This window comes from Argiope bruennichi, chromosome 4 (assembly GCF_947563725.1).
Source record: "Argiope bruennichi chromosome 4, qqArgBrue1.1, whole genome shotgun sequence".
Classification (NCBI taxonomy): domain Eukaryota; kingdom Metazoa; phylum Arthropoda; class Arachnida; order Araneae; family Araneidae; genus Argiope; species Argiope bruennichi.
The window spans coordinates 1,712,868-1,736,259 of NC_079154.1; the positions used below are offsets into that span (position 1 = coordinate 1,712,868).

At 27.7% G+C, this 23,392-nt stretch overlaps 1 protein-coding gene across 1 annotated transcript in view; it reads right to left on the reverse strand.

Annotated features, from left to right (window-relative positions):
• Positions 1-23,392, reverse strand: part of LOC129965923 (UBX domain-containing protein 4-like) — a 50,591-nt gene that overhangs the window by 13,568 nt on the left and 13,631 nt on the right. The window contains exons 5-9 of the mRNA XM_056080210.1: positions 21,637-21,752; positions 20,347-20,514; positions 19,881-19,915; positions 9,391-9,445; positions 3,991-4,160 (exon numbers count right to left, since the gene is read on the reverse strand). Of these exons, the coding sequence (XP_055936185.1) occupies positions 3,991-4,160; positions 9,391-9,445; positions 19,881-19,915; positions 20,347-20,514; positions 21,637-21,752 (544 nt within the window). The remainder of the gene's footprint in view (positions 1-3,990; positions 4,161-9,390; positions 9,446-19,880; positions 19,916-20,346; positions 20,515-21,636; positions 21,753-23,392) is intronic.

Below are 23,392 nucleotides of genomic sequence, written 5' to 3' on the forward strand. Positions count from 1 at the left end.
ATAAACACAATTCAAATTTAATCACAAAATTTGACACACGAAAATCACGTTTTCAATTAAATATATGCATTAGGAATTAACTAGATAAAAGAATAAAGGGAAGTCAATATGCTAATTGAAAACCTTCCATACAAACCCAATTACATCCAACACTTTTTTGAAAAATTCTTGGGAGGAATAAATGATTACAAAAAGTAGAGAAAAATATAGCAAAATAAATAAATAAATACTGGATTTAAAATCAAGATATATAAATTAGTTTATAATAAAACAGGAATAATTCATACAAATATATTCACACCCATTATTTAAAAAAAAAGTTCTTTTAATGATACCAGCTTAATTAGCAGTCAAATTTTTTCTGATTATATATATAGATTAATTTTCAACAATAATTTTTATTTTCGTAACTAAATTTGAATAGTTCTTATTATTCAAGAATTAAATTTCATAAATTTAAATGTAAGATTCTAATAATAGTGTAAATGAGAATGAATAATAACCATAAGAAAGAAAAGCAAAGATGCTTCATGGGTAAGAATTTCGAAGCAAAAAAAGCACAAAAGGCTATTAACAATAATAGCTCAGAAAGGCATTTCTAGTTTCAGAAATGAAATCAAAACTATAACTAAGGAATTTTTTGCACAGCAATTTGAGACAATTAAAGATATAGCTGTTAAATAATGAAAGGCTTGGAATACCAACAAAATTTGAAATTAAAGTCACATTTTTTTTAAAAATATGAATAAAGGTGATAAGGAAGGAAATTAATTGAAAAAAAAATTTGAATTGACTGACTCTAGCAACTAGTTGGTTTATTATAATCATTGGTTATGTAAAATTTCAAATCTTTCTGTATATAACGTGCTATTAATGGCTTTCTCAGCAGACTAATTTTAAATTTCAAATTATCAAAGTCATGTAACTTGCATAATTTCAAAAGTTTTACATTGTTCTATTCCTTGTACAATTTGCCTCAATTTTCTGTCATCTTGGGTAAAATTTGTATTTCAATTTAAAACAATAAGTGATTAAGCTTAAACTAATTCAGTAACATGCTTGGTAAATTGAAGCCATTCTTAAAAATCATTCATTGGCTTCATTGTGTTTTTAGAGCAGCTCTTCCTGTATTTGAAATACCTTTTTGATGTATATTTTGCTTTAATTTTATTTTACATAGACTGGACCAATATTTATATTTTTTTTAACAACACATAAAAGGTGAAACATATATTTATTAACAAATTTTTCAATATCTAAAACATTAAAAATTAAAATATGAAGTTTTTATAATCATAACTATAACATCATTAGTACGTATTTCATAAAGCTCCTTGGAATAATCATTTCAATATTTCATTGAACAGAAATGCACTATTTTGAGGAAAGAGGGAATAGGGGCTAATTAAATGCTTAATATGTGTTGGAATCTCTGGATCTATTTCACACTGAATTTTTTCTCTTTTGTTGGTTTTCTTTCTTAATACATCTGGTATACAAGCCTTTGCAATTATACTTTTAAATTATTGCATTCAATGAGTAGGGAAACAAAATTCTTGAGAAAATTAAGCACTTTTTCAGGACACTTCTTCAAAATTATGCCTTTTTAAGGCGCTTAAAAGTGGCTTTTAAAATTAACCTCTTTTCATACTGCTACAGACCCTGTTTAAATCTTTTAGAAGGTAAAACTGAATTTTATGGCGAATCAGAGAAATTTTAATTGAATAATGCTCTGAAAGATAGCATAAATTATTGAAAAAGATATTCTGTGGTACACATAAGACTACAATGCTGAAGGATTCATTTTTCTGTGTTAATAATTTAAAAAAAAAAAATATGTTAGGATTCAGCAAAAATATTTTCATACTTATTGAAATTTTATCTTTTCCATTACAAATTCAGATATAAATCTTAAGACAGCTGACATCAAATTAAAGAGGTATTTAGTACAATGAATAAAATATCATAATGATTCTGTAATAAAATAAGTTATGTGTATCAAAATGTGAAGCTTGGAAACATTTTGTTGAAGAAGTTATTAAGAGACCAAGGTACATATATATATTAATTCAAAATTTTAAAGGGCATTACTCTAGGCGAACCAACTGTCAGCCAAAGACGATTAGTTATAACTGAAGATAAGACTGGCCAGGCTGCAGAAGAATAGAAACATTTTCAAGTTCCAAGTATCTTTCTAGGAAATATATTAGAAGTATAGTTCAATTATTACAAATACAAGATATTCATATCACCATAAGGATTAGGTATAATACAAATGATTCAGAAATCTATATCCTGACACATTTCAAGTTATTTTCACACCAGTAAACAGCCAGTTTTGAACAAAACATTTGCAGAGACTAATTTAATATAATAATTAGCATTATCACAATATTCAGGAACTCTATTGACAGTGAAAATCAGATCATAACCAATATCTAAAGTTTAGCATCTGATTCCGATTTCAAATAGAAACTTTTTTTTTTATCCCTGATAAATGTAATTTGGACAGCTGAAGGCTATTTTAATAATAATGGAAGCATTAACCATCAAAACAATCACTTTTGGAATGATAAGAATTCATTACTCATTCATTAATGAAAGAGTAATATTCTATAAATTATATATAGTTTTAATAAATAAATATGTGATGTGACATTTTCAGAAAGTCATTGGCTGGTGCCATTTTGTAAAGTAATATGCTCATGTAAGCTGTAAGATTGGTGAAATATGGAATTCTGTGAAAGTAGAATTAGCTTGCAAGAATATGTCCCTTCTAGATCATCTGACTCAGAATTAGTTAATAATTAATCACTAGTGTTTCAAATTAAATTTCAAATTTTAAGAACGATGACAGAGAATTAGAGTGATTAGATGATACTACAAAGAGCAGAATAGGGTAAAGCTTCTTAAATAGTGAACTTTATATATTTTACAAAGCTTGATGTTTAATAAACTTTCTCAAGAAAGCTATCACGAGCAAGTTACATAAAAAATTAAACTGAAAATTTTGGCTGTCATTGATTCAAGCAAGCAAGATAGATTATATTATATATAGAAATTTAAGAAATTTTTTCATTGTTTAAAATATCACAAATTCTCATCATTTCTTTTGGCAATAACTCTGATTAAATTTTTTATAACTATAACATTGCATAAAAATTATATAGCAGCCTAAAACTTTTTTTTTTTCAAATAATAATAATTTTCAAGTAATTTCCTTATATAAAATATAATGTGCAAAAACATTTATTTTTCTATAATGGTATTTAAATTCTTGTATTTTTCTTCCAGTCGAAAAATAATGCATGAAGATAGTATTTATTCTTTGGGTATAAAGGTCATTTCATTATACAAATGATTCTACTAAAATTTCGTATGTTTTCTAAGGTAATAAGTAAGTACAGCTGATATATAATTTCAGAATACAACAATGATGAAAATTATTTTTTATTTCTCCCATGCTGCTTCTTTTTATTATATAAAACTTGATGCTTTAACATAATTACATATTCAATTCAATATAAAAAATTCAAATGTTGGATTATTTAACTTAATTTTCATATATTTTTTACTAGTATGTTTCAATTCAGCTAGTGCATTGTTGGATTATATCGTTATACATTAAAAGGCCATGATAAGAGAAGTGTATGGGCACATAACAAGTGTAAGACACACACACACACGAATTCAGAGAAAGGATTTGCAAATGGAATTTACAAATGAGATATAACTGGAATAAAATGCAACCAATATTCCTTACAAACAAGTTCAATAAAAAATATATAGTAAAAAAAAAAATCAAACCTGATTCATAATTATTATATTTCATAAAAAAAGAAAAATTTCAAGTATTTAACATTCTTATATTTGATATTATTATAGATACGAATTAAAACAGAAAAAGAAAAGTTATCTACAATAACTCTTTGCTTTAAAACAGATTCAGTGCCTGAATTCATAAAATCTAAAATATTATCAAGCTGTTACCTGTCCTGAGCTATCATTGCCTTCACTTTTTCTCTAGCCAGTCTTTCCTCTTCCTTTTCTTTAGCACGATTCTTAGCCCATTCCTTCAATTCATTCTCTTGCCTTGTTTGCTGAGCTTGTTGAATGGCTTTACCCTCGTTTCGTCTCCTTATTTCATCCTCTTTTTCTTTCTAAAACAAAAATTAAAAAAAAAAAAAAAAAAAAAAACGGTAAAATTTTATTAAATTACAAAATTTCATGGACTATTTAATATTACTTAAACTAAGTTTTTGAAAGTACTTAATGCTATATGAGTAGCATATTACATTCTCTCTTTTATGTTAGTGAAAGCAATGTCCTTTATTTATTTTTTGCTTCCCTACTCTAATACAGAACTTAAAGAGTGATTTACAGACTGAGAGGGCAAGAAAATTCTATATCTGTATGCTGCATAGTTAGAATAGATAACTCCTATCGTGCACTAGATGAATTAATCTAATAGGTCAAGTTGATCAAATATAATCATCTCATCAATACATATATGATTTATGTTCTTTTACATATTTATAATATGGCATATTGCTTAATAAGTTCAAAATAAATTTGCGGTGATTTATCTCAATTATGTACTTGACAGGCAGCTATTTAATATTTTTTTGGTATGGGAGGAAGACGAGAAGGAAAGGAGGGAAAAAAAATCAACAGATATATACAGGATACAAAGGATAAATACACTCTAATGAATGCACTTCTAAATTTTAAATAGACAGCAGTGCAGCTTATTCAATTTCAGTTTCTACAAAAAATCTAAGTCAACATACACCAGATATGTATTTCATTTTCTATGTTCCAAATTCTTCACTTATCTGAATTTATGGTACTAGATATGTAACACTGGATCTTGATCAACAGCAAACATTCTTTAGGAATTTTTTACTATATGTAATTATATATTAATTATATAATGTAAAAATTTCCAATTACTTACCAATACGTTTTATTTTTTTAGATTAGAAGATCATTTGAATTCGCATATAATAAAAGTTACAATGGTTCATCAATTGGTTTAATAACAATTTTAGAGAATCACATGTCATAAATTGATTTCTGAATTCCCTTATATAACAAACTTGCTGCCAACCCATAGCAATAAAACATTCTTGTATCATTGGATATTCACAAATGAACCTTTGGTGTTCAATAAAGACGATTAAGGCTCGTACCTAAGAAATCAATAGTACTCAAAGTCAATTTTAAGCTTAACGAGAACTATTGCCAAGGCCTAACAAAGAACTATGGAAATGTCCTTATATTATTCACTGTACATGATCTTTGCAGGGAAAAATCGTCAAATGACCAATATTAAATTGTATAAGAAAAATATTACTTTTGGTTTTTTTTAATATCATTTTGAGAAAACAAGAAATAGAGATAAAATATATACTTATATGATGCATCAAATAATACATTTAAATTAGTTTAATATATTTATATTATTTTAATTTCAGTAACATTTTGCTTGATATAAGAAGAATTTTAAAGACATGCAGAATAATAACTTTAAAAAAACGGAAGAAAAGATTTGCAATAATGTTCATATGATACTTTGTAGGTGATGATTTAGCAAAAGATGCATATTATTGCTTCAATATTCAGAGAAGAAAAACAGAAAAAAAAATGCCTAAAGAATATATATTGCATTCTAGTTTGAATTAACTTTGAATGTTAATAACATAAAATTCAGCAGGCATAGTCCAATGAAATTTTTTTTTTTCACATACTCCATAAAAAAGGTGCAATTCCTCATATCCTCTGAATGACATGAATGTTCCAATTTCTCAGAGTCCTTCACATAAGCGTTCTGTGCTTTACAGTATAGTGAAGAAAACCAAATATATATATTCATTAAAAATATATACTTTTGGATGCAAAAAACATATATTGTTGGATGCTTTTTTCGATCAAATGAAACAAAAATTTGACACACAGCTACAGTTTTTGTAACAAAATCGTATACTAAATTTATTTTATCTAAGTACAGATTGACAGAAGGTCAATCCTTTGATAGATTTGTTCCAAAATTTGACACTTATCTATATTTTCAGTGCTAAATCAGTATAGCAGATTTTATCCAACTAGCTATGTTCACTTACTTTCAGACAGTCAAGCAATTGACAGAAATTTTCAAAATGCGATAGAAATTTACAAATTTGGTGCAAAGACAGCTGCCTAATTTCAGCTATCAAGCTCAAAGCATTTTTTAGTTAACATGTTCACAGATATAATTCCAAACATTTGTTTTTCAGAGGAGTTCAAATACAAGATGATTCTTTAAAATCTTGAACCCACAATTTTTGACAATACTTTATATAGCAAAAAGTAAAATGGACATTTTTCATTTCATTTCAATAAAAAAGGATCATTAAAGAGGCTTAACAGTAATTAAAGAGGCATAACAGTAATGTCGGGTTGAGTTATGCTCTAGAGAGTGCAGAAACAAAATTATTTTTCTTAGTTACAATTACACCTTTATTGTAATATATTTCATAATCTGATTCTGAAAATTTTTTAAAAATCAGGGAAGTACTACATATGCAATAAATTAATAATGATGATTAATTTTCCTTCTTCTTCCCTGTGGTGAAAGAATGAATTTTTTTGAAAAAAGTATTGATAAACATATATAATATAGAATATAATAAGACAATAATGAACTGGTTAGTTGTTTTAAAATAGTTAGCAGAAGCAGAATCTGCCATACCCTCTTTATGTCAAAAACTTCTCAAATATGGCGGAATCAATTCCATGGAATCAAAATTTCAGTCCCTTGTAAATTTAAATGTAAACATACCACAGAGCATCATGAAAGGCATCCATTTATGTCTTCATAAATAATTAGTTTTTAATGGTGTTTCATTCTACTTATGAAAAAAGAACCAGAGAATTGTCAATTATGATAACAATTATAAAAAAAAAAAAAAAAAAAAAAAATCCCAATTTAAAAATAAATTCCTCCAATTTTTCCCAATATTTTGGAATTTTCTGAATATTCCCTGACTTTGTTTCCTAGACAGCTGGATATTCTGCACAGTTACATTAACAGATAATTATTCTCTGCCACAAAACCAAGATTTTTACATGGAATTATACAGCAAAACATTTTTTCCCCCTAAATCTGATTTTGCTAATGCTTATAATCAAATGCCAATGAATGAACTGAATGAAAAAAAAAATGGCTTTAAACCAAATCTATTGGACCTTTTGAATTCAATTGCATGACATTCAACTTTATGAAAGAAAGGCACATATTGCTACTACATTTTATCAATAAAATTTCCCATCATTTAAAAGGCTACGTTTACATGGATACCATTCTTGCCTCTTCCAAAAAAGCATTTTATACATCTGTACGCTTGTGACAAGTCTTTCAATGCTTTAATCAACATAACATTACTTTAAACATTGAAAAAGATATTTTGGCAAAGCAGAAATTTCATCAGTATTTGGCAAAAAATTAAAAAAAATCTTTTCATTCCCTAAAAATATTTAAATTCCTTTTTAATTTCCTTTTATAATATTATTTATGATTTAAGTCACTTATTGATTATGATTAATTTTTTTTATTGCTCACTTTAATTTAGTCCAAACTGATAAGGAATGTGACAAGTTAAACGTGTGAAGCATATCCTGTATCTGCAAACATCTGATGCAGGATGTGCTTGATTGACTTGAAGCAAGTAAGAATGCAACAAGACACTTTTTATTTTGATTTGTTTGTACTCTAGGGTGGCTCTTATTTTTCAATTCTCTACAAGTGTAACTCTCCTTCCTACTTGGTTCAATAAAATATAAAAAAAGAATTAAAAAAAATAGTACATGCAAAATTTATAAGATATACCCCCAAAGACAATGACAAAACAATCCCACTGACTATGAACTTTTGAAATTTTTACTTAGAAATTATTTTTCAGATTTTTGATTTTGTTTTATTTTCTGGTAGATCTACATAATCAACAATTTTCATTTCACTAAATTTTTGCTTTCTGAGAACTTGTATATTTCTTCCCTTGGCACTTTTTTTAGACTCAAAGCTTCCTCAACAAGCGACTGTTCATGGCTGAAGGAAATTCTTTCATAATGCTGCTTTTCCACATTAATCTTTAGGAGATTCTTTAGACAGTTTTTAATCCCTGTCTTCTACGTTAGCATTAAACATTAGTAAAAGAATAAATAAAACACAAATAAAAGCAATAGTGGTCAAATTGATATTGATTAGAAATTATTTTCAATTTTCAGTCGATTTGCCTTAAAAAGTTGTAAATAGTGTTAGTCTTGGAGGACTTTTACTCATTGTGATCATAACAGGACATTTAGTTCTCACCAGCACTAGCTCCATGTTGACTGTTTATGATGCAATTGGTAGATGATAGGCCCCATTTGCTCATTGTTTAATTTGGGAATTGGGCTTTTTAGGGTGTTTGGAGAATTGAGACATGTGATAGCCATAACTTTAAATACAATAAAATTGTGAAAAATAAGAAATACATTAAATAAAATTGCTGACAGTGAAATTTTTCTATCACCGATAAATATATATCAGAGTAATTTCTATAGTAGCAGTAAGAGTTCTAGAAATTTGAGATATACTGCAGTTTTTTTAATGTCCAATATTTTCTCAAACATCTGATAGATGCAAAATATCTGGAAAAAAAATGGGGTTTACATATTTTTAATATTGCATTCAAAAAGTGGTTGCAAGACCTTTTGAATGCAATATTAAAAATCTACCAATGAATTAAACTTCTTTTGGCTTGAGCAGACTACTTCTATTTTTTATTTTAATATATCGTGCTCTACAAATTATTTTTAAATGTACAAGTTTTGTAAATATAATAGGCCTTTTTTTTCTACAACCAGAAACTTTTAAAACTGTAGTGCATTTAAGTAAAAACCACTTATTTTCCACATGTTAAACAATACTCACACTTATAACAATTGCTCAATCTCTCAACCACTTACAATAGTTCTATGAATAGGTGGACCAACAGTTGCTATGATAATTATAATAAAAATGATATTCAGTAAATGTTTCATTGCTGTGATTAGCTAGACATTGTATTCATTGTCTTACTAAATTTCCTCTAGCCCAGAATAAATAAAAAAAGATTAACATTTAGCAAAGAAAGTGGCAGAAAATCAGAGGATATATTTATAAAAAGAAGAGAACAGAGATTCAACAAAAGTTTCCTTAAACTTAGTTTATTCACTAAAAATAAGACAAACTTAACAGTCTATATAAGAAAATTAAATCTTGTAGAAGAATTAGACATATGAAATTAATTTTGAAAGGAAAAAGTTGAATAAAAATAACTTCATCTGCATTTGATTTCTTAAATTTACAGTATCAACTGATACAATTACCTGTTTCTCTTCTTCAGCTTTCTGTTGACGCTGAGCTTCCACCAAAATTCTAGCACTATAGAATACATAAATTTTTTAAAAAGGGAGAGAAAATAATGCTTTATGCATATTTATTGCATTGCATTTACTGATATAAACACATAGTTTAAACATTAAATATAAATCATTAAATTTTAACAATATGCACAATTTTACTAGCATCCTTTTGTCACTTAAAACATACTTCCTCATTTCCTGCAGCTTTTAAGAATTTTCTGTGACACTTATTTACACATCAGTTAAATTACAAATATGATTTTATATGCTATGATACAAAATGTAGCAAAGAAAGAAAAAAAAAAAAAAAAAAAAACATTACTTTTTATTTTTTTTATTCAGGCATGGAAAATAACAATTCTTAAGATTCCAGTTTTAAATGCTAATCTTAAACATTAGTTTTTCACAATGTTTGAAGAATGGCATATTCATATGAAAAGGAATGCAATTTTTTCACAAAACTTTAAAATTTCTCTTCATCAATATATAATGCTAATTCACATAATTTGATTTGAAAAGGACCTGTAATAAATGATTCATAAATTATTACAACAACATAAGAGGGATGAAAATATTCATGTAGATAAATAGTATTTATTATGGAATATATGTATTCTACATAGTCATCCAGTCATCTGTAGCACTTCTTACAAATATATTACATATATCGAATATTCACAAATTATTGAAGAATACACTTTCTCAAAGAATTTTAATTAAAACATTACTCAAAATTATTTAATAGACATTTATTATTGTCTAAATATGTAAGTGAAATAATTTTACTTAAAAAAAACATACAATATGATTTTGTTGATCAAATAAATTAACACTATTTGTCAGACATTTAAAATTATATAAAATTTTTTTTAAAATTAAATAGCAAACTTTTGTACTTTTTTAAAGTCCTCATTACACCATTTAACATTATAGTAAACTTTCAAATGCAGCTTGTAATGAGGAGCGACTCCAGTGTTTTTGCAGTCACATAGGAACAAGATTATGTTTTTCTATGGTAAAAATTTTTATCACTAACCATTAGCAAGACTATAAGCGAGGATTCAGGAATAGGGCATTTTCCTTGGTTTTTGTAGTTTTCCATAACTTTTTCACTATATATCCATAACTCCATTGTTTTCAACTAATTTCACCAATTCATTCACTAGGTAGGTGCTCAAAAATATTCGAGACTCAGTTCAAACACAGAATTGAATAGAACAATAGATAATAGTACAAGTGTACACCATATATCGAGACTTGCAAAGTACCGCCCGTGCACCCGCTCGTCCGGGATGCTTGTTTAGACTTGCGTTGCGCTTGCAATCTACATTAGTATAAATGCGAATGCCACCATGGATCATAACCCCATTTGATAAAACAGAAGAGGCGAATGTGGTATTACAAGAGGAGCTACTTGAGCTCAGCACCAAAGAGAAACTGAAGGTGAAATTAAAAAAAGGCTATCAAATATTTTGGCTGCAGGCAGAAATCCCCAGCTGGGAATTATCCTGGGCTGTGGGAAATTGCGAGAAAATTTTTGATAACGTTTCCCTTGTCATATCTTGTCGAAAGAAGTTTTAGTGCCGTTACCAACTTGTTAACAAAAAAAAGGAGCAGATTGAACATTACAGAACGGGGAGATTTGAGATTACTTCTTACAAAACTGAAGCCAAATAATTTGCTGTCAATTCATCAAGTACATCCGTCTCATTAAAAGTATGACTATTTTTTATTGTTGATTTCCATTTCAGAGTTCATTGTTGATTGTTTGTAATAATAAATGTTTATAATTTTGTATAACCACAAGTATTATTTTAATAAATAGGACACAAGAAAATGTGCTACTTTTTATTTCTTCTTAACACCCCCAATTTAGGGTGATATTTTTTAGGAGTTTTGGGAATACAGTAGAAATGTAGCAGCAGGGGGTCTACCGAAAATAGTAAAACTTTGAAAGTGGTCCACGAGAAAAAAAATTTGGGAATCTCTGATTTAAATTCATTGGAATTTTCTTCTAGAGACAAATGATATCATGGGTTAATGAGACATCTCAAGATTGCACAGAAGATTTTATCACAAAAAACATTGCTGTAACAAACATTATAAGTATATGAGTGGAAAGTTGAATTGTCAGGACAGATTGTGCCTTGTCACCCTTGACCTGACACTTAGGTCTCAACTTCTCTGGTTTAAATAAATGGAATTCTGCAACTTTTGATTTCAATGATTATTTCTCTTTTCAACACTGAAAGGTCAATCTAAATTTACTTTCTTGACAGAGCAGAAATGGACTTAATTTTTACTGTGATTTCTTTTGTCTTAATAAATACTATCATTACTCTTATTTTTAAAAAAATAATTATGCCATAGTTATAGTCATTTTCCAGCTTAAATTCTTTGATTGTTAAGAAAATAATTTTACAAGTAGCTCTGATGGAGCTGAATCTATGCCAGATTAATGATTTCCTGACCTTCACAACAAAATAGAAATTCCAGAATCAACAGGAGTTTTGGTGATGGAACCATTAAGATGAGGAATTATGAAGAGGTGCCTTGATTCAGAATTAGTGTAGAGAATCTGTTTAGTAAGCTCAGTGATTAGTCAGTCATGAGTCAAGCATTGAGTCTTGTAATCATTTATTAAGGCAGCATTGAGTCATATGCTAAATAGCCAGTTACTAGTGAATCGACAGTCAAGTTCAGCTAAAGCCAGCAAATAGTGGGGAATAGCAGATATTTGTTTGAGGGACATGAATAATCTGTGAAGCATCTCTGTCCGCTTTGTGTTGTTACTATCATTTTGCTACTTGTGTGCTGCTTTTGTTTACTGTAAGTGCTATTCTTGTGTTCATCGGCTGTATATTTTATCTTCATGTTTTTGAACTTGTTGACCTGTTTCACCATACACAATACCAAATCGATTGATTGTTAGATCTGGAGAGTTTTTTAAATTCTGGATTAAAATTACCTATAACAATATATAATAAAAACACATATATTTTTAAAAATTACAATAATTAAATCGGTATTATTAAAAAGATAATCATTAAAATTTTTATTTGTATAATAATATTGCCAATAATCATAAAAAACACACCAAAATATTGCTTAATTTTTAATTAAAATTTCATAATAATAATAATAAATAAAAAACCTACTTTGAAGTAAACTTTCATACTTTCTAAAGTATACTTATACTTGTGTTAAATATGGTAGCTCTAGATAAATGGCCTGCCTTATATACCACTAATGCATAAATACTCCTTTATTATATTAGTGGTTTAAATCTGATGTTGTTTTTTTTTATATGTATAACATACTGAATCTTACAATTTAATTATTTTTTTTATTTATTCCCTTCAAAATGAAATCATAATATCTCTTGCTTTCAAGAACTGTATTTTTTTTTTTTTTTTTTTTTGTAGAAATCTGTTTCTATTAAGCTTATTTAATTTTATATAGTTTGCCTTTTATCTAAATGAGCATTATTATTATATATAAAGTTTTTTAAAGTTGCTTTGCTAAGTACCAAAAAATATTTTACAGAGTTCATTTTCAGTTTAATGATTAAGACATCAGTAAAGCAAGATAATTAAATAATCCAAATTATTGTAGAGCTGCAATTCCTATATATTTTAGTTTGAGTCCTATTTTACTTTTCGTCATTTAAAAGCAAAATTCTCTAGCCAATTTGCTTGAATTTCCCCCTAAAACAATGAAATACTATCATCTGTAATTTCTTAAAAATTTCAGAAGCCAAAAATATAAAGAAAGTGTGATTAGATGATGTTTGCCTTCATTGGATATCTGTTTACTTCAAATGGTATGAACATTTCAAACACAGAGTTGTGATTTTAATCTAATAATATCAAATCCTAAGCGATTTAATAAAAATCATTATTAATGGAAAAGACTGAAATTATACAGATTCTTGTTAAAATGTTTCAAAGTAACTGTAGAGTTTTTCACACACAAGAAAATTTTTACTTCTGAAATGTCTGCAGATAAGAGGATAAATTCAGCAACTTTTTCAAAAGACCAAACAAATAAAAAAAAAAAAGCTTTTTCTTGTCATGGGGAAATTATATAATCATGTATTCTATCTTTTTTCAGCATTTTTATACACCTATATTTAATCTGACTTCATACAGGTAGAGTTTTACAACATTTTTTTTTAACCTAACTTCACTATACAATAGAATTATGAATAATTACACATTTATAATGTCAATGCATTTTAATATTTTCAGATCGTAGTTAGAAGTCAATTCCATTAATTAAATTTTAATTCTTTACAAGTGTGTCAATGGTAATGAATGAGAAGAAAAATCATTTTAAGATTTCATAATACTTATAACTGTTAGAAATTAAGATTTGTTTTCTTTCAATTGTTTCTACTCTCTGTTTGCATGATATTATAATTTATACTCTTGGCCTTAACATTATGCATGAGCATTAGGGTGGAACGAAAACAACCTTATATATATATATATATATATATATATATATATATATATATATATATATATATATATATATATATTGCTTTTGAGAATAGTGGGGAAAAGTTCCTTTTAGGTCCATAAAGAATAATTGAAAATTTGGTTGCAATATTGCAACATCTTAAGGTGCCGCAAAGAGCTTGAAATTTGAAAAAAATTGATAAAACTGACAAATTTTAAAATGCGCCTTTAAATTTATCTTTTCGATTTCAGTTTGGCAATAGACGGAAAAAGGTGCGTTTTAGGCTCTATTTTTTTTTTTTTTTTAATTTGGTTGCAATACTATAACACCTTGAATTGCCACAAAGAACTTAAATTTTGTAAAAAATTTAAAAATTAGAAACTTTGATAAAAAGATTTTAGGAATTTTTTGTGGATATGATGCTACAAAAGATGGTTTTAAATACATATATAAGCACTACAACTCAAAAAAATTTTAATTGCAAAATATAATAATAAAAAAAAATTTATTGAATTTTAAATTTTGTTTTCTTACTTTTGTATCCTTAATGATTACAAATGCCACAGTTCAAAATCTTTTCTTCTACTTCATTGCCACATTAAACTTTTTTTTTTGTATTAAATTTTGGAATATGCAATACAATTCAATTTTTGCCCTTATGTATTCTTCTGTTGCGACTGAACCACAGACATTTTGGTCCGATTCGATCACCAGTTTTACAGTTCTTCCCACAGCTTGCGAGTGACAAGGAAGCCGGAGAAAGTTGATAATGGAGTCCACCATATTATTTGGTTCAACTTCAGATGCAATCGGTATAAAATCTTTGAGAGTCACTGGAAACATGTTTTAACAAGGGGGGGGGGCTTAGTTGCATCATTTTCAGATCATGAGATCATGTCCATGTAATCCTTTTCATCAAAGTTTATCTTAGGAACTTAGAACTTCCTAACTACATCTCTACTTTCTGTTCTTGCTTTTAAAAAACACTGTAAATCAAGTTATCTCTGAATTTTATGTTCATCACTTAACATGGATAAAAGCATATTTTCTGGAGCAGCAAAGTACCCATTTCTTTGAATAATTAGGTCTATAACATTCTTGAGTTCGTCAGAGAGATAGCAGGAATATGAGATAAGATTAAACAGATGTTTGGAACCATATATACATGATGGTTTTAACTTAATATTAAACAACACAGGCACATACACTTTCACAAAGCTGCCCTATTTCGCCTCAGCCAGAGTTAAGATTTTTAGTTGCCACATGCAATCGAAGTAAACGATTGGCTAATGTCAACCACCTGGACTGATCAAGTTTACCAGGGTATCTAAAAGATAAATCTAGTGAGCAATTTCCACTTGATACAGTGATACACATATTCCAATAAATATTTTTGATCTCTACTTAAATCATTTTTGTCTTCCAGAAGATGAAGGTTATTTTCAATTAGCAAGAAGGTAACCACAGAAAGACTAGCACAGTTTTCTAGCTGCTGACCAATTTCCCCTTTAAACTCATTGGGTACTTTCGTTTTATCATCTAAATGACAAAAAGATGTCGCAATGGTAGTTCATTACAATGAAACAAACAGATTCACCATTGTAAAGATCTTCCTATTTCCTTTTCCATCAAAGATATCACACCATTATTATATCTAGTGTTTACATCGGTTCCATCACACCCAACAGCAGTAAAGTTCAAAAGTTGTTTGTTGAGTTCTCTATCTTGCTGACGACAGTATACTATAAGAAATTATAGTATACTGTCATCTATGTCTTTTCCAGTGTCACAGTTAGGTGTTACATGGCCTAAAAACTTTGAGTTTGGTTCCTCTATTAGTGAAACATGCATTTCAGAAATAATTTTTTGTTATACAACTTACTATCTCTCTTTTCTTGAACAATTGCTATGTCCTTTTCCCATCAAAAAACAATCCTCTATTTTCGGTAATCTGAGTACAACGATTGTCTTTAATGAGAACTCTTCGACTTGTTGATCTTGCTCTTCTAATTTTCATCCTGTCTATTACATAGGTTTTATCGTCTTCTGCGATTACAACCAAGTCCTGTAAAGCAGCATTAGCTATAGCTGTAGCAGCTCTATCTGATATTCCGATACAGCCAGCAATGGAAGCTACAGATGGCAATTTAATACGCATTTAAGTGCTTTTCTCTTCGTTCAGTTTCAAAGGGTCTGGTAATTTTATCTCTTCTTGTCTATTTGATGGATCTGGTTGGTCTGTCTCTTCTTGTGTGTGCTCTCTTAAAGAACACTGTTGTTTTTCAGCTCTGTCAATAGCCATTTCTGTCACACTAGTATTTTTTGCCCGTTCTTGATTAACCTTAATTATTCTCTGCAGTTGTTTATGTTTTCTTCCTTCTCTCTTCCGCAAAGCGCTTGTAGTAGCTACATCAATGTTACCTATAGCCATTTTCTTGTTAGAGCATTGATCATTTAGAAACTCTTGTTCCATAACTGGTGCTTTGTTTTCTTTTATGCAAGTGCAAGTATTAAAATTTACACATTTAAAGGCAACAATATCAAATAAATGTTTAGCTTCTTATCTTAATTTTCTGAGGTTGGAATCAAACTTATTTGAATCGTTTCTGCTTTTAGACTTTAATAAATTCCTGTATTTAGCATGATAAACTTTTATCATTTGTAAAATTCTTTTGCTGAAAATAACGGAAATAGAAGCTCTTGGCCATATTTGTCCTATTTTGCGAACTAAAGTGTCACATATTTCACTTATAGAAGGATCCTTCTTTGAAGCAATTTTGAGGTTATGTTCGATATAATAATAGCACTTCATAACAGATCTGTAAATAGGCAGTTCAACTTCAAGAAAAATCACTAAATTTCCCAAAAATTGGGCATTCTGACATTTGTCTTGTCCACTAACTTAACTTGAGCCATTTTTACTAACTACAAAGTACATAAATTCACAAATCAGTTACGTTAATCATTACACAACAGACGGAGCCGAGACTCAAACTCAACTGAACTCGGCACCAGCTCTGATCTCATTACCAAACACAGACATACCTCTGCCTCCCCTCAATAACATCTACTTCGGTGATGACTTAGCTTCCTGGATGCCATACCAATGCAAGAGTAAAATTGTTTTTACATTTCTATTCATATTATAACGCCTATTTAGAGTTTTTTATTTCCTAATCAAGGCTCGAAAAAAAACTTTAAAAAGTTGCAAAAAGTGTGTTTTTATGAAATAACATCCTTGTGGCACAAGATATATTCTAATATTTTTTATAATTTTTATTTATCTTATCGATACCAAAAGAACATACTTTCCATGCTATTACAAATTAAAGATCAAAAGATGATTATTTTGTAAAAAAACTTTAAAATATAGTACAAATTTCAATTTTATGAAACTTTAAAGTTCTTGCGGCACCTAAAGACGTACTCTAACATTGCTCACATTTATAATTTACTTTATCTACACCGAAAGGAAACTTTTCCATGCTATTCCAAATTAAAAATCAGAAGTTCGTTTTTTCGTTCCACCCTAATGAGAATATACTTAAGTCATGCGTTTTGTATTTTTTTCTGTCGGTTAGTTGGTTGTTAATTAGCTTATTGTTCATTCATTCATTCATTTTGTAAATGGTTTGCTTATGTTTTAAGTTAATGCTTGAGAAATAGCTTTTAAGTTCATTGTCATTAATAATAAAGATATTTTTTTAATTCCTACATTTCATTTCCTGAGTGCAGCACAAGCCGAAATTAGTTTTCTTCCATCAATAACTAATTTTGGTGACTAGTCTGTTTGCCCAGTTTATTGAATTTTAGAGCACTAAGCTAATGAATATGAAATGCAGTTTTTTAAAGAAATTACTTTATTATTCGATAACACTGAAAAACTGTAAATTTTAATTGAATCAGTCAAATAACATTTTTTTTGTACAAATTAAAAAATATATACTTCAATTAATAATAGAGATGTATGCGTGTCTAAGTTGCTCCTCCACAGGTCAGACCATCTGACATACAAAAACCAAATTCAGTATCTTAGAAGATAAAAATGTGCACCTAATGAGTATTAATTAAGCTAAATACTGGCATTTTCCAGCATAACTTTCAAAAATATTATTGTATATGAATTTTACATAGTTCCAAATTTAAAAACTGTTTTTTTTAAATTTAATAATTATGCAAATTAAAATTTTTTTGTCTAATATTAACAATAAAATACTTTGTTGCCTAAAATACAAATCACTTTCATACTTCCATGAAATATTTAATCATATGATTTTTCTTCCATTGTTGTAAATTGCACACAAAAAAGGATTTTGTTTAATAACTATATAATTTGCAAAATGTAAAAAAAAAAAAAAAAAAAAAAAAAAAACCATAAAAAATACTGTGAAATTCAGAAGATGCCTTTAATCGTATGTTTTTAATATTTTTTTAATGGACTGATCTCCATTAGCAAGATTCATACACCTAATAAACAAAACTTAAAGATGAGAACTAATATAGAATGATTTTAGCATCAGTGAATTTGATGGAATAATGAACATGAAGCTATAATTAAATGATTTATCTGAAATTAAATATAAACAATATCACTAATGTGCCTGCTGATGAGGCCAAAGACAACTATTACTACAAGATAAAAATGGAAACGAAAATTTTATTTGAGTCTAATAATTGAATCAATATTCCCCATCCCCCCAAAAAACTTTATCTTAATTTTAAAACTGGCAAAAGAATGAAATTGAATGTCTCAATGGATGAGTTCAAATTCCACCATAGCATTAAAAACACTATTATAGATAATTAATCAAATTAAAAAAACATTTACAAAAAACAGCCAGAAAAACTTTTATGGAAATGAAAATGGTACGATTAAAAAAGTATTTTTTTAAAGTTAAGATCATGCTTATTAATGTGAGACAAGTTTCTGAATCAATAGTTTTGGAGGATATGCACATCAATTTCCAAAGGTAGATAGATTCTCGTGATAAATCTCTCAAGCAATGGTCAATATGCTCACTGCCACAACTCATGCCTGATACTCAAATCATTTAATTACAGAGATGACTATTTTTAATTTGAGAGCAAATATAAACCACAAATGAGTTATGCAGCAATCAATATGTTAAGACAATTTTCAAGCTTGATTAAAATTTTCGTTTGACATCTACCTTTAACATCAATTTCTTTTACATCTTCTTTTTTTTGATTGAATGGAGTTTTTGATGGATTCTCTTCTTAGCATTTCTTATATTTTACCTCTCTATTAATTGTAAAAACATTCTATGGAACAGTCAAAATTGACATATAGTGTTTGTTTACATTTGATTATTACTATTTCACAAGTAATAAGAATGATCTCTGTGTCACAAAATGTTGGCATTTTTTATATAGAGATAATGAATTATAATTAAAGACCAAAAAAGTAGAAAATAATAATTCTTAGTTTTTTTTTCATTAATAAAAAGTTTTTTTTTTAAAAATTAAATTCATTATTTTTAAAGGATGCCACTTCATTCCTAAGGTATTTTTAATTCTTAAGAACAGATTTCTTTTACATGCAATTTTTTTTCTTTATTTGATTCAGAAATAAAAATATGTGGAACTATCCCAAGATCCTAAACAGAATGTCACATAAAAAAAAATTTATAGGGAAAGAATGCAGGGATTAATTTTTAAATACTAAGTGATGGAAAAATATCTTTATGCTGAGGACTAACTTATAGTAATATTTTATTTATTGGTATTAAAATAAATGTATTATTTATATAATAGCCTAAAATACATAAAACAATTTCTTTCACAATTAGTCATGCAAGCTTTTTAGTAGTATTAACTCACATCACATCCAACAATAAGCCATATTAATTTATTATTTAATAATAAGTCATTTAGTAAAAGATCTTCAAAAATTAACTATAAGTCAAATGGTACAAAAGAAACATACATAATTTTATTGTAATTATTAATTCAAATTTGTAAAAACTTACCGCTCAATTTTTTCTTGTAAACAAGCTTCAGCAGCCTGGAAAATAACATTTATTTTAAATAAATATTTACAAACAGGAATTATTTTTTAAATATAAAATTAATGTTATATACTGAATAAAAATAATATTGAAATCTACTTCTGTAAATTATTCCAATTCTTCGATAGCATCCTTATTTATTTGTCTAATTTCAAAATTTAAATCTAAGAATATTAAAATTTTATACAAACTTAAAAAATAATTTATTAAAAAAAATGCAAATAATTATTGTACACTTTTTATATTCAATTAATGGTATAATATTATAAAATCTTGCTTTAACAATTAGTGAAGAATAAAATTATCTTTGTTATTGACAAAAAAATATCTTTTCAAGCAATATAAAAATTTTTTTTAAAAAAAAATAAAAAAAAAAAAAATGACAGAATGTAGTGGTAATAAAGCTAAATATATAAAAAATAATTACTGTTGCAGTTTGAGATGTAGAAGGTGCAGGTTCTGAAGTTGATGGCTCAGATTCCAAGCTTTCATTTTGTGATCCAGAAGGAATAGAAACTTCATCTTCTTGTGGAAGTGATGAGGCAGAGATCCCACCATGGCTTTCGATTTTTATATTAAAGGACCTTTCATATGTCTTTAAAAACGGAAAAAATAGAAAAAGTATCATGAAAAATTTATTAATTATAAATATTACAGCTTTCATAATAATCATTATATACTTATAAGACACACATTTTGTCAAAAGAACTAGAGCAAGAATAATAACAGACACATAAGCTAATGATGAGGCATTAAACAAAAAGATAGCTTTTATAGTTTAAGTCTAGTGATAATTTTCCAAAGTTTTATCTAAAAAAAACATTATAAATATTATAATCATACAACTAGTTGGCCAATAAATTTACCTTGATTAAATGACGAGAACTAAAATTAAATGAGCTCATTCTTTGTCTATTATACAAAATCTACAAATATTTAAATAGATACTTTTCTGAAAGTCTGAAGAACAAAAATCAATGTTAAGAAAACCAAATGTATCTTCACTTTTCAATGCTGGATTTATAAACTGACAGATTATTGCTGCGACTTAATAATTAAAAGCCTAGTTTCCAATGTTTTTTAAATTACCTAAATATAAGTCCCTTTCATTACTAACCTAGCCATGAAAGTTTTGGCAAAGTAGTAGTGAATATTAATAGACCATTTTGGGAAAAGTTTCTGTTTCAACTGAGGGGTGCAAGATAGAAAGCAAGCTATCACTAAGGATGCCCTCGCTTCACATACTGAATTCCTTGTTTGAATAAGGAAACTCATCCTTAAACAGCCTATTTATAGAAAACTTGCAAACTGGCTTAGTAGTGATAGGGTTAAGCTAGATGATGAGACTGATTAATTTATTATTACAAATGACAGCTGATTATTTAAGGTGTGAGGAAATTTCAAATGATTTATAAAATGGTAGAATTGAAACATGCAATTTCAGAAAGAAAATTTTGAAAGTTATAGTTGCTCTTTTTAGATTTTGTAATTTAGAGGATGAAAAAGTATTTTAATTTTCTCTAAAATCCTTTTTCCTTTATAATTTCAACAACAAAGAAAAAATAAGGAAGCACAACATTTCATATTGCTCGAACTTCAATCATCATTCAAATAAAATCACAAACCTTTTCTCAAATATGTAAATACTATATTAAGGAAGCATATTTTTAAATTTATTCCCCCCTTTCAACTTTAAGCATAAAAAATTAAAACTTACATCAAATAATTTGTCCAATTTTTTTGAAAAGTCATCAGGAGGCAAGCTTCCAGTGATTATTTCAATAGGAGCCCCATTGCCAAGGAAAAATGATGAGGGTATGACTAATACAGGATCTAATATGGTTCAGGAACATTAATAAGAATATCTGTATTTTCAAAAGTTCTTCTATTCTTCATTTTCTGATTCAACACGCTTTTTATTAAATAAAAAATATTCTTAATTAAAAAACAGATGGAGTGAAATATAAAAATTGCAACATCATAAAATTAAAGGCAAAACTGAAAAAAAGAAGAAGGGGGGGGGGGGGAAAAAACCTGCAGTTTTATGGATAATTCATATATAACAACAATTTGTATTTGCTTTTATAATTAATAATTAACTTTAAAATATATTTTAACTAGAAAAAATTAAGACTATTCATGATCATTATACTTTAATTTAAAACAGGGTTGCCATTCAAAACTAGAAAAAAAAATCCTTGTGTTCACCCTCTATGTATATTCAAGATACGAAGGAAAAGCGCAAATAGCACTCATATGCTAGCTATAATGGAAAATGGTTTTAAGCAGTGAAAAAAGCAAGGAAAGGAAGCAACAATTTAACATTATTTGAAATAGCATATTAAAAGAACATTGATATTTACATAAAAAAACAAATCATCTTTATTTATTATCTAAAATTTAGCAATGTAATATTTATATATTAAGGGAGGGGCAGATATTACCTCTCATGCTAATTATAAATCATACAAAATTAAGGACTTGGGTGAAATAAAACATGAAACATTTTTATTATCATGATATAAATCATTTAATCCTTACTTAGCAAAAGAGTGTTCCCAGTCAAGATTACCTTTCCTCCTTCCTTCATTTTGTACAATTCATGCACTTGGGCATTCATTTATACAACTTCTGCAAAATTTTCAGTCATTTGTTTCATGGAGCTAATCCATAACAAATCAGGTACAACATTTTTGTATGGCTTAATGTACATTTTTTTTTATCTATTTCACTATTCATGAACATATTTTAAAATATTTCTGATATATAATTGAATATATAAAGGAATAATACGATGCAACACATTTTAATATCCATAAAAGTTCAGCTTTAAATAATTGTTCTTGAAGTAAAAAAAAGTTCAAAATTGGTTCATTTTCAGACAATAAATTTGATGATTTCGGATTTGAAGTGTCATCTTTTTCTGTATTCTTTTCAGATACTAAATCCAGCATCAAAGATGACTCTTTTGAACTGGTATGCAATCTTGTATGTTTTCCTTTTTTGGTATGACTAATAAGTGTCTGTTTTTTCATATTGCTTAGGCTTATTATCTTCTTTCAAAGAAAGAAATATGCAACAAATGTATTTTGAGGAACTCCTCGAATCTATTTAGTAAAATCAGGATTGATTTCTTTTATACATCCAATTCGTATTAAATTCATTATGGATTTTGAGCAGTTCATTTTTTTTGTAGTTTAAAAGAAATTCTCCGATCTACTTTGAATAAGTTCACAGTTTCTAAAATAATAAAGCACTGAATAAACTCAAGTATGGTTGATTAAATACCACCACTCTGCTGTCACAGAATGAATGTTGCTAACCCAGCAAGAGAAATGTATTATATTCTTTCATGCAGTTACATAAGTCTTGCACATGCTCATTAGCTGTAATTTTTGAATCTCATGAAAAAAGCAGAACTGTCTTGCAAACCGAAACTGAACTGATCAATATGGGGGGGGGGAGAGTGAGAG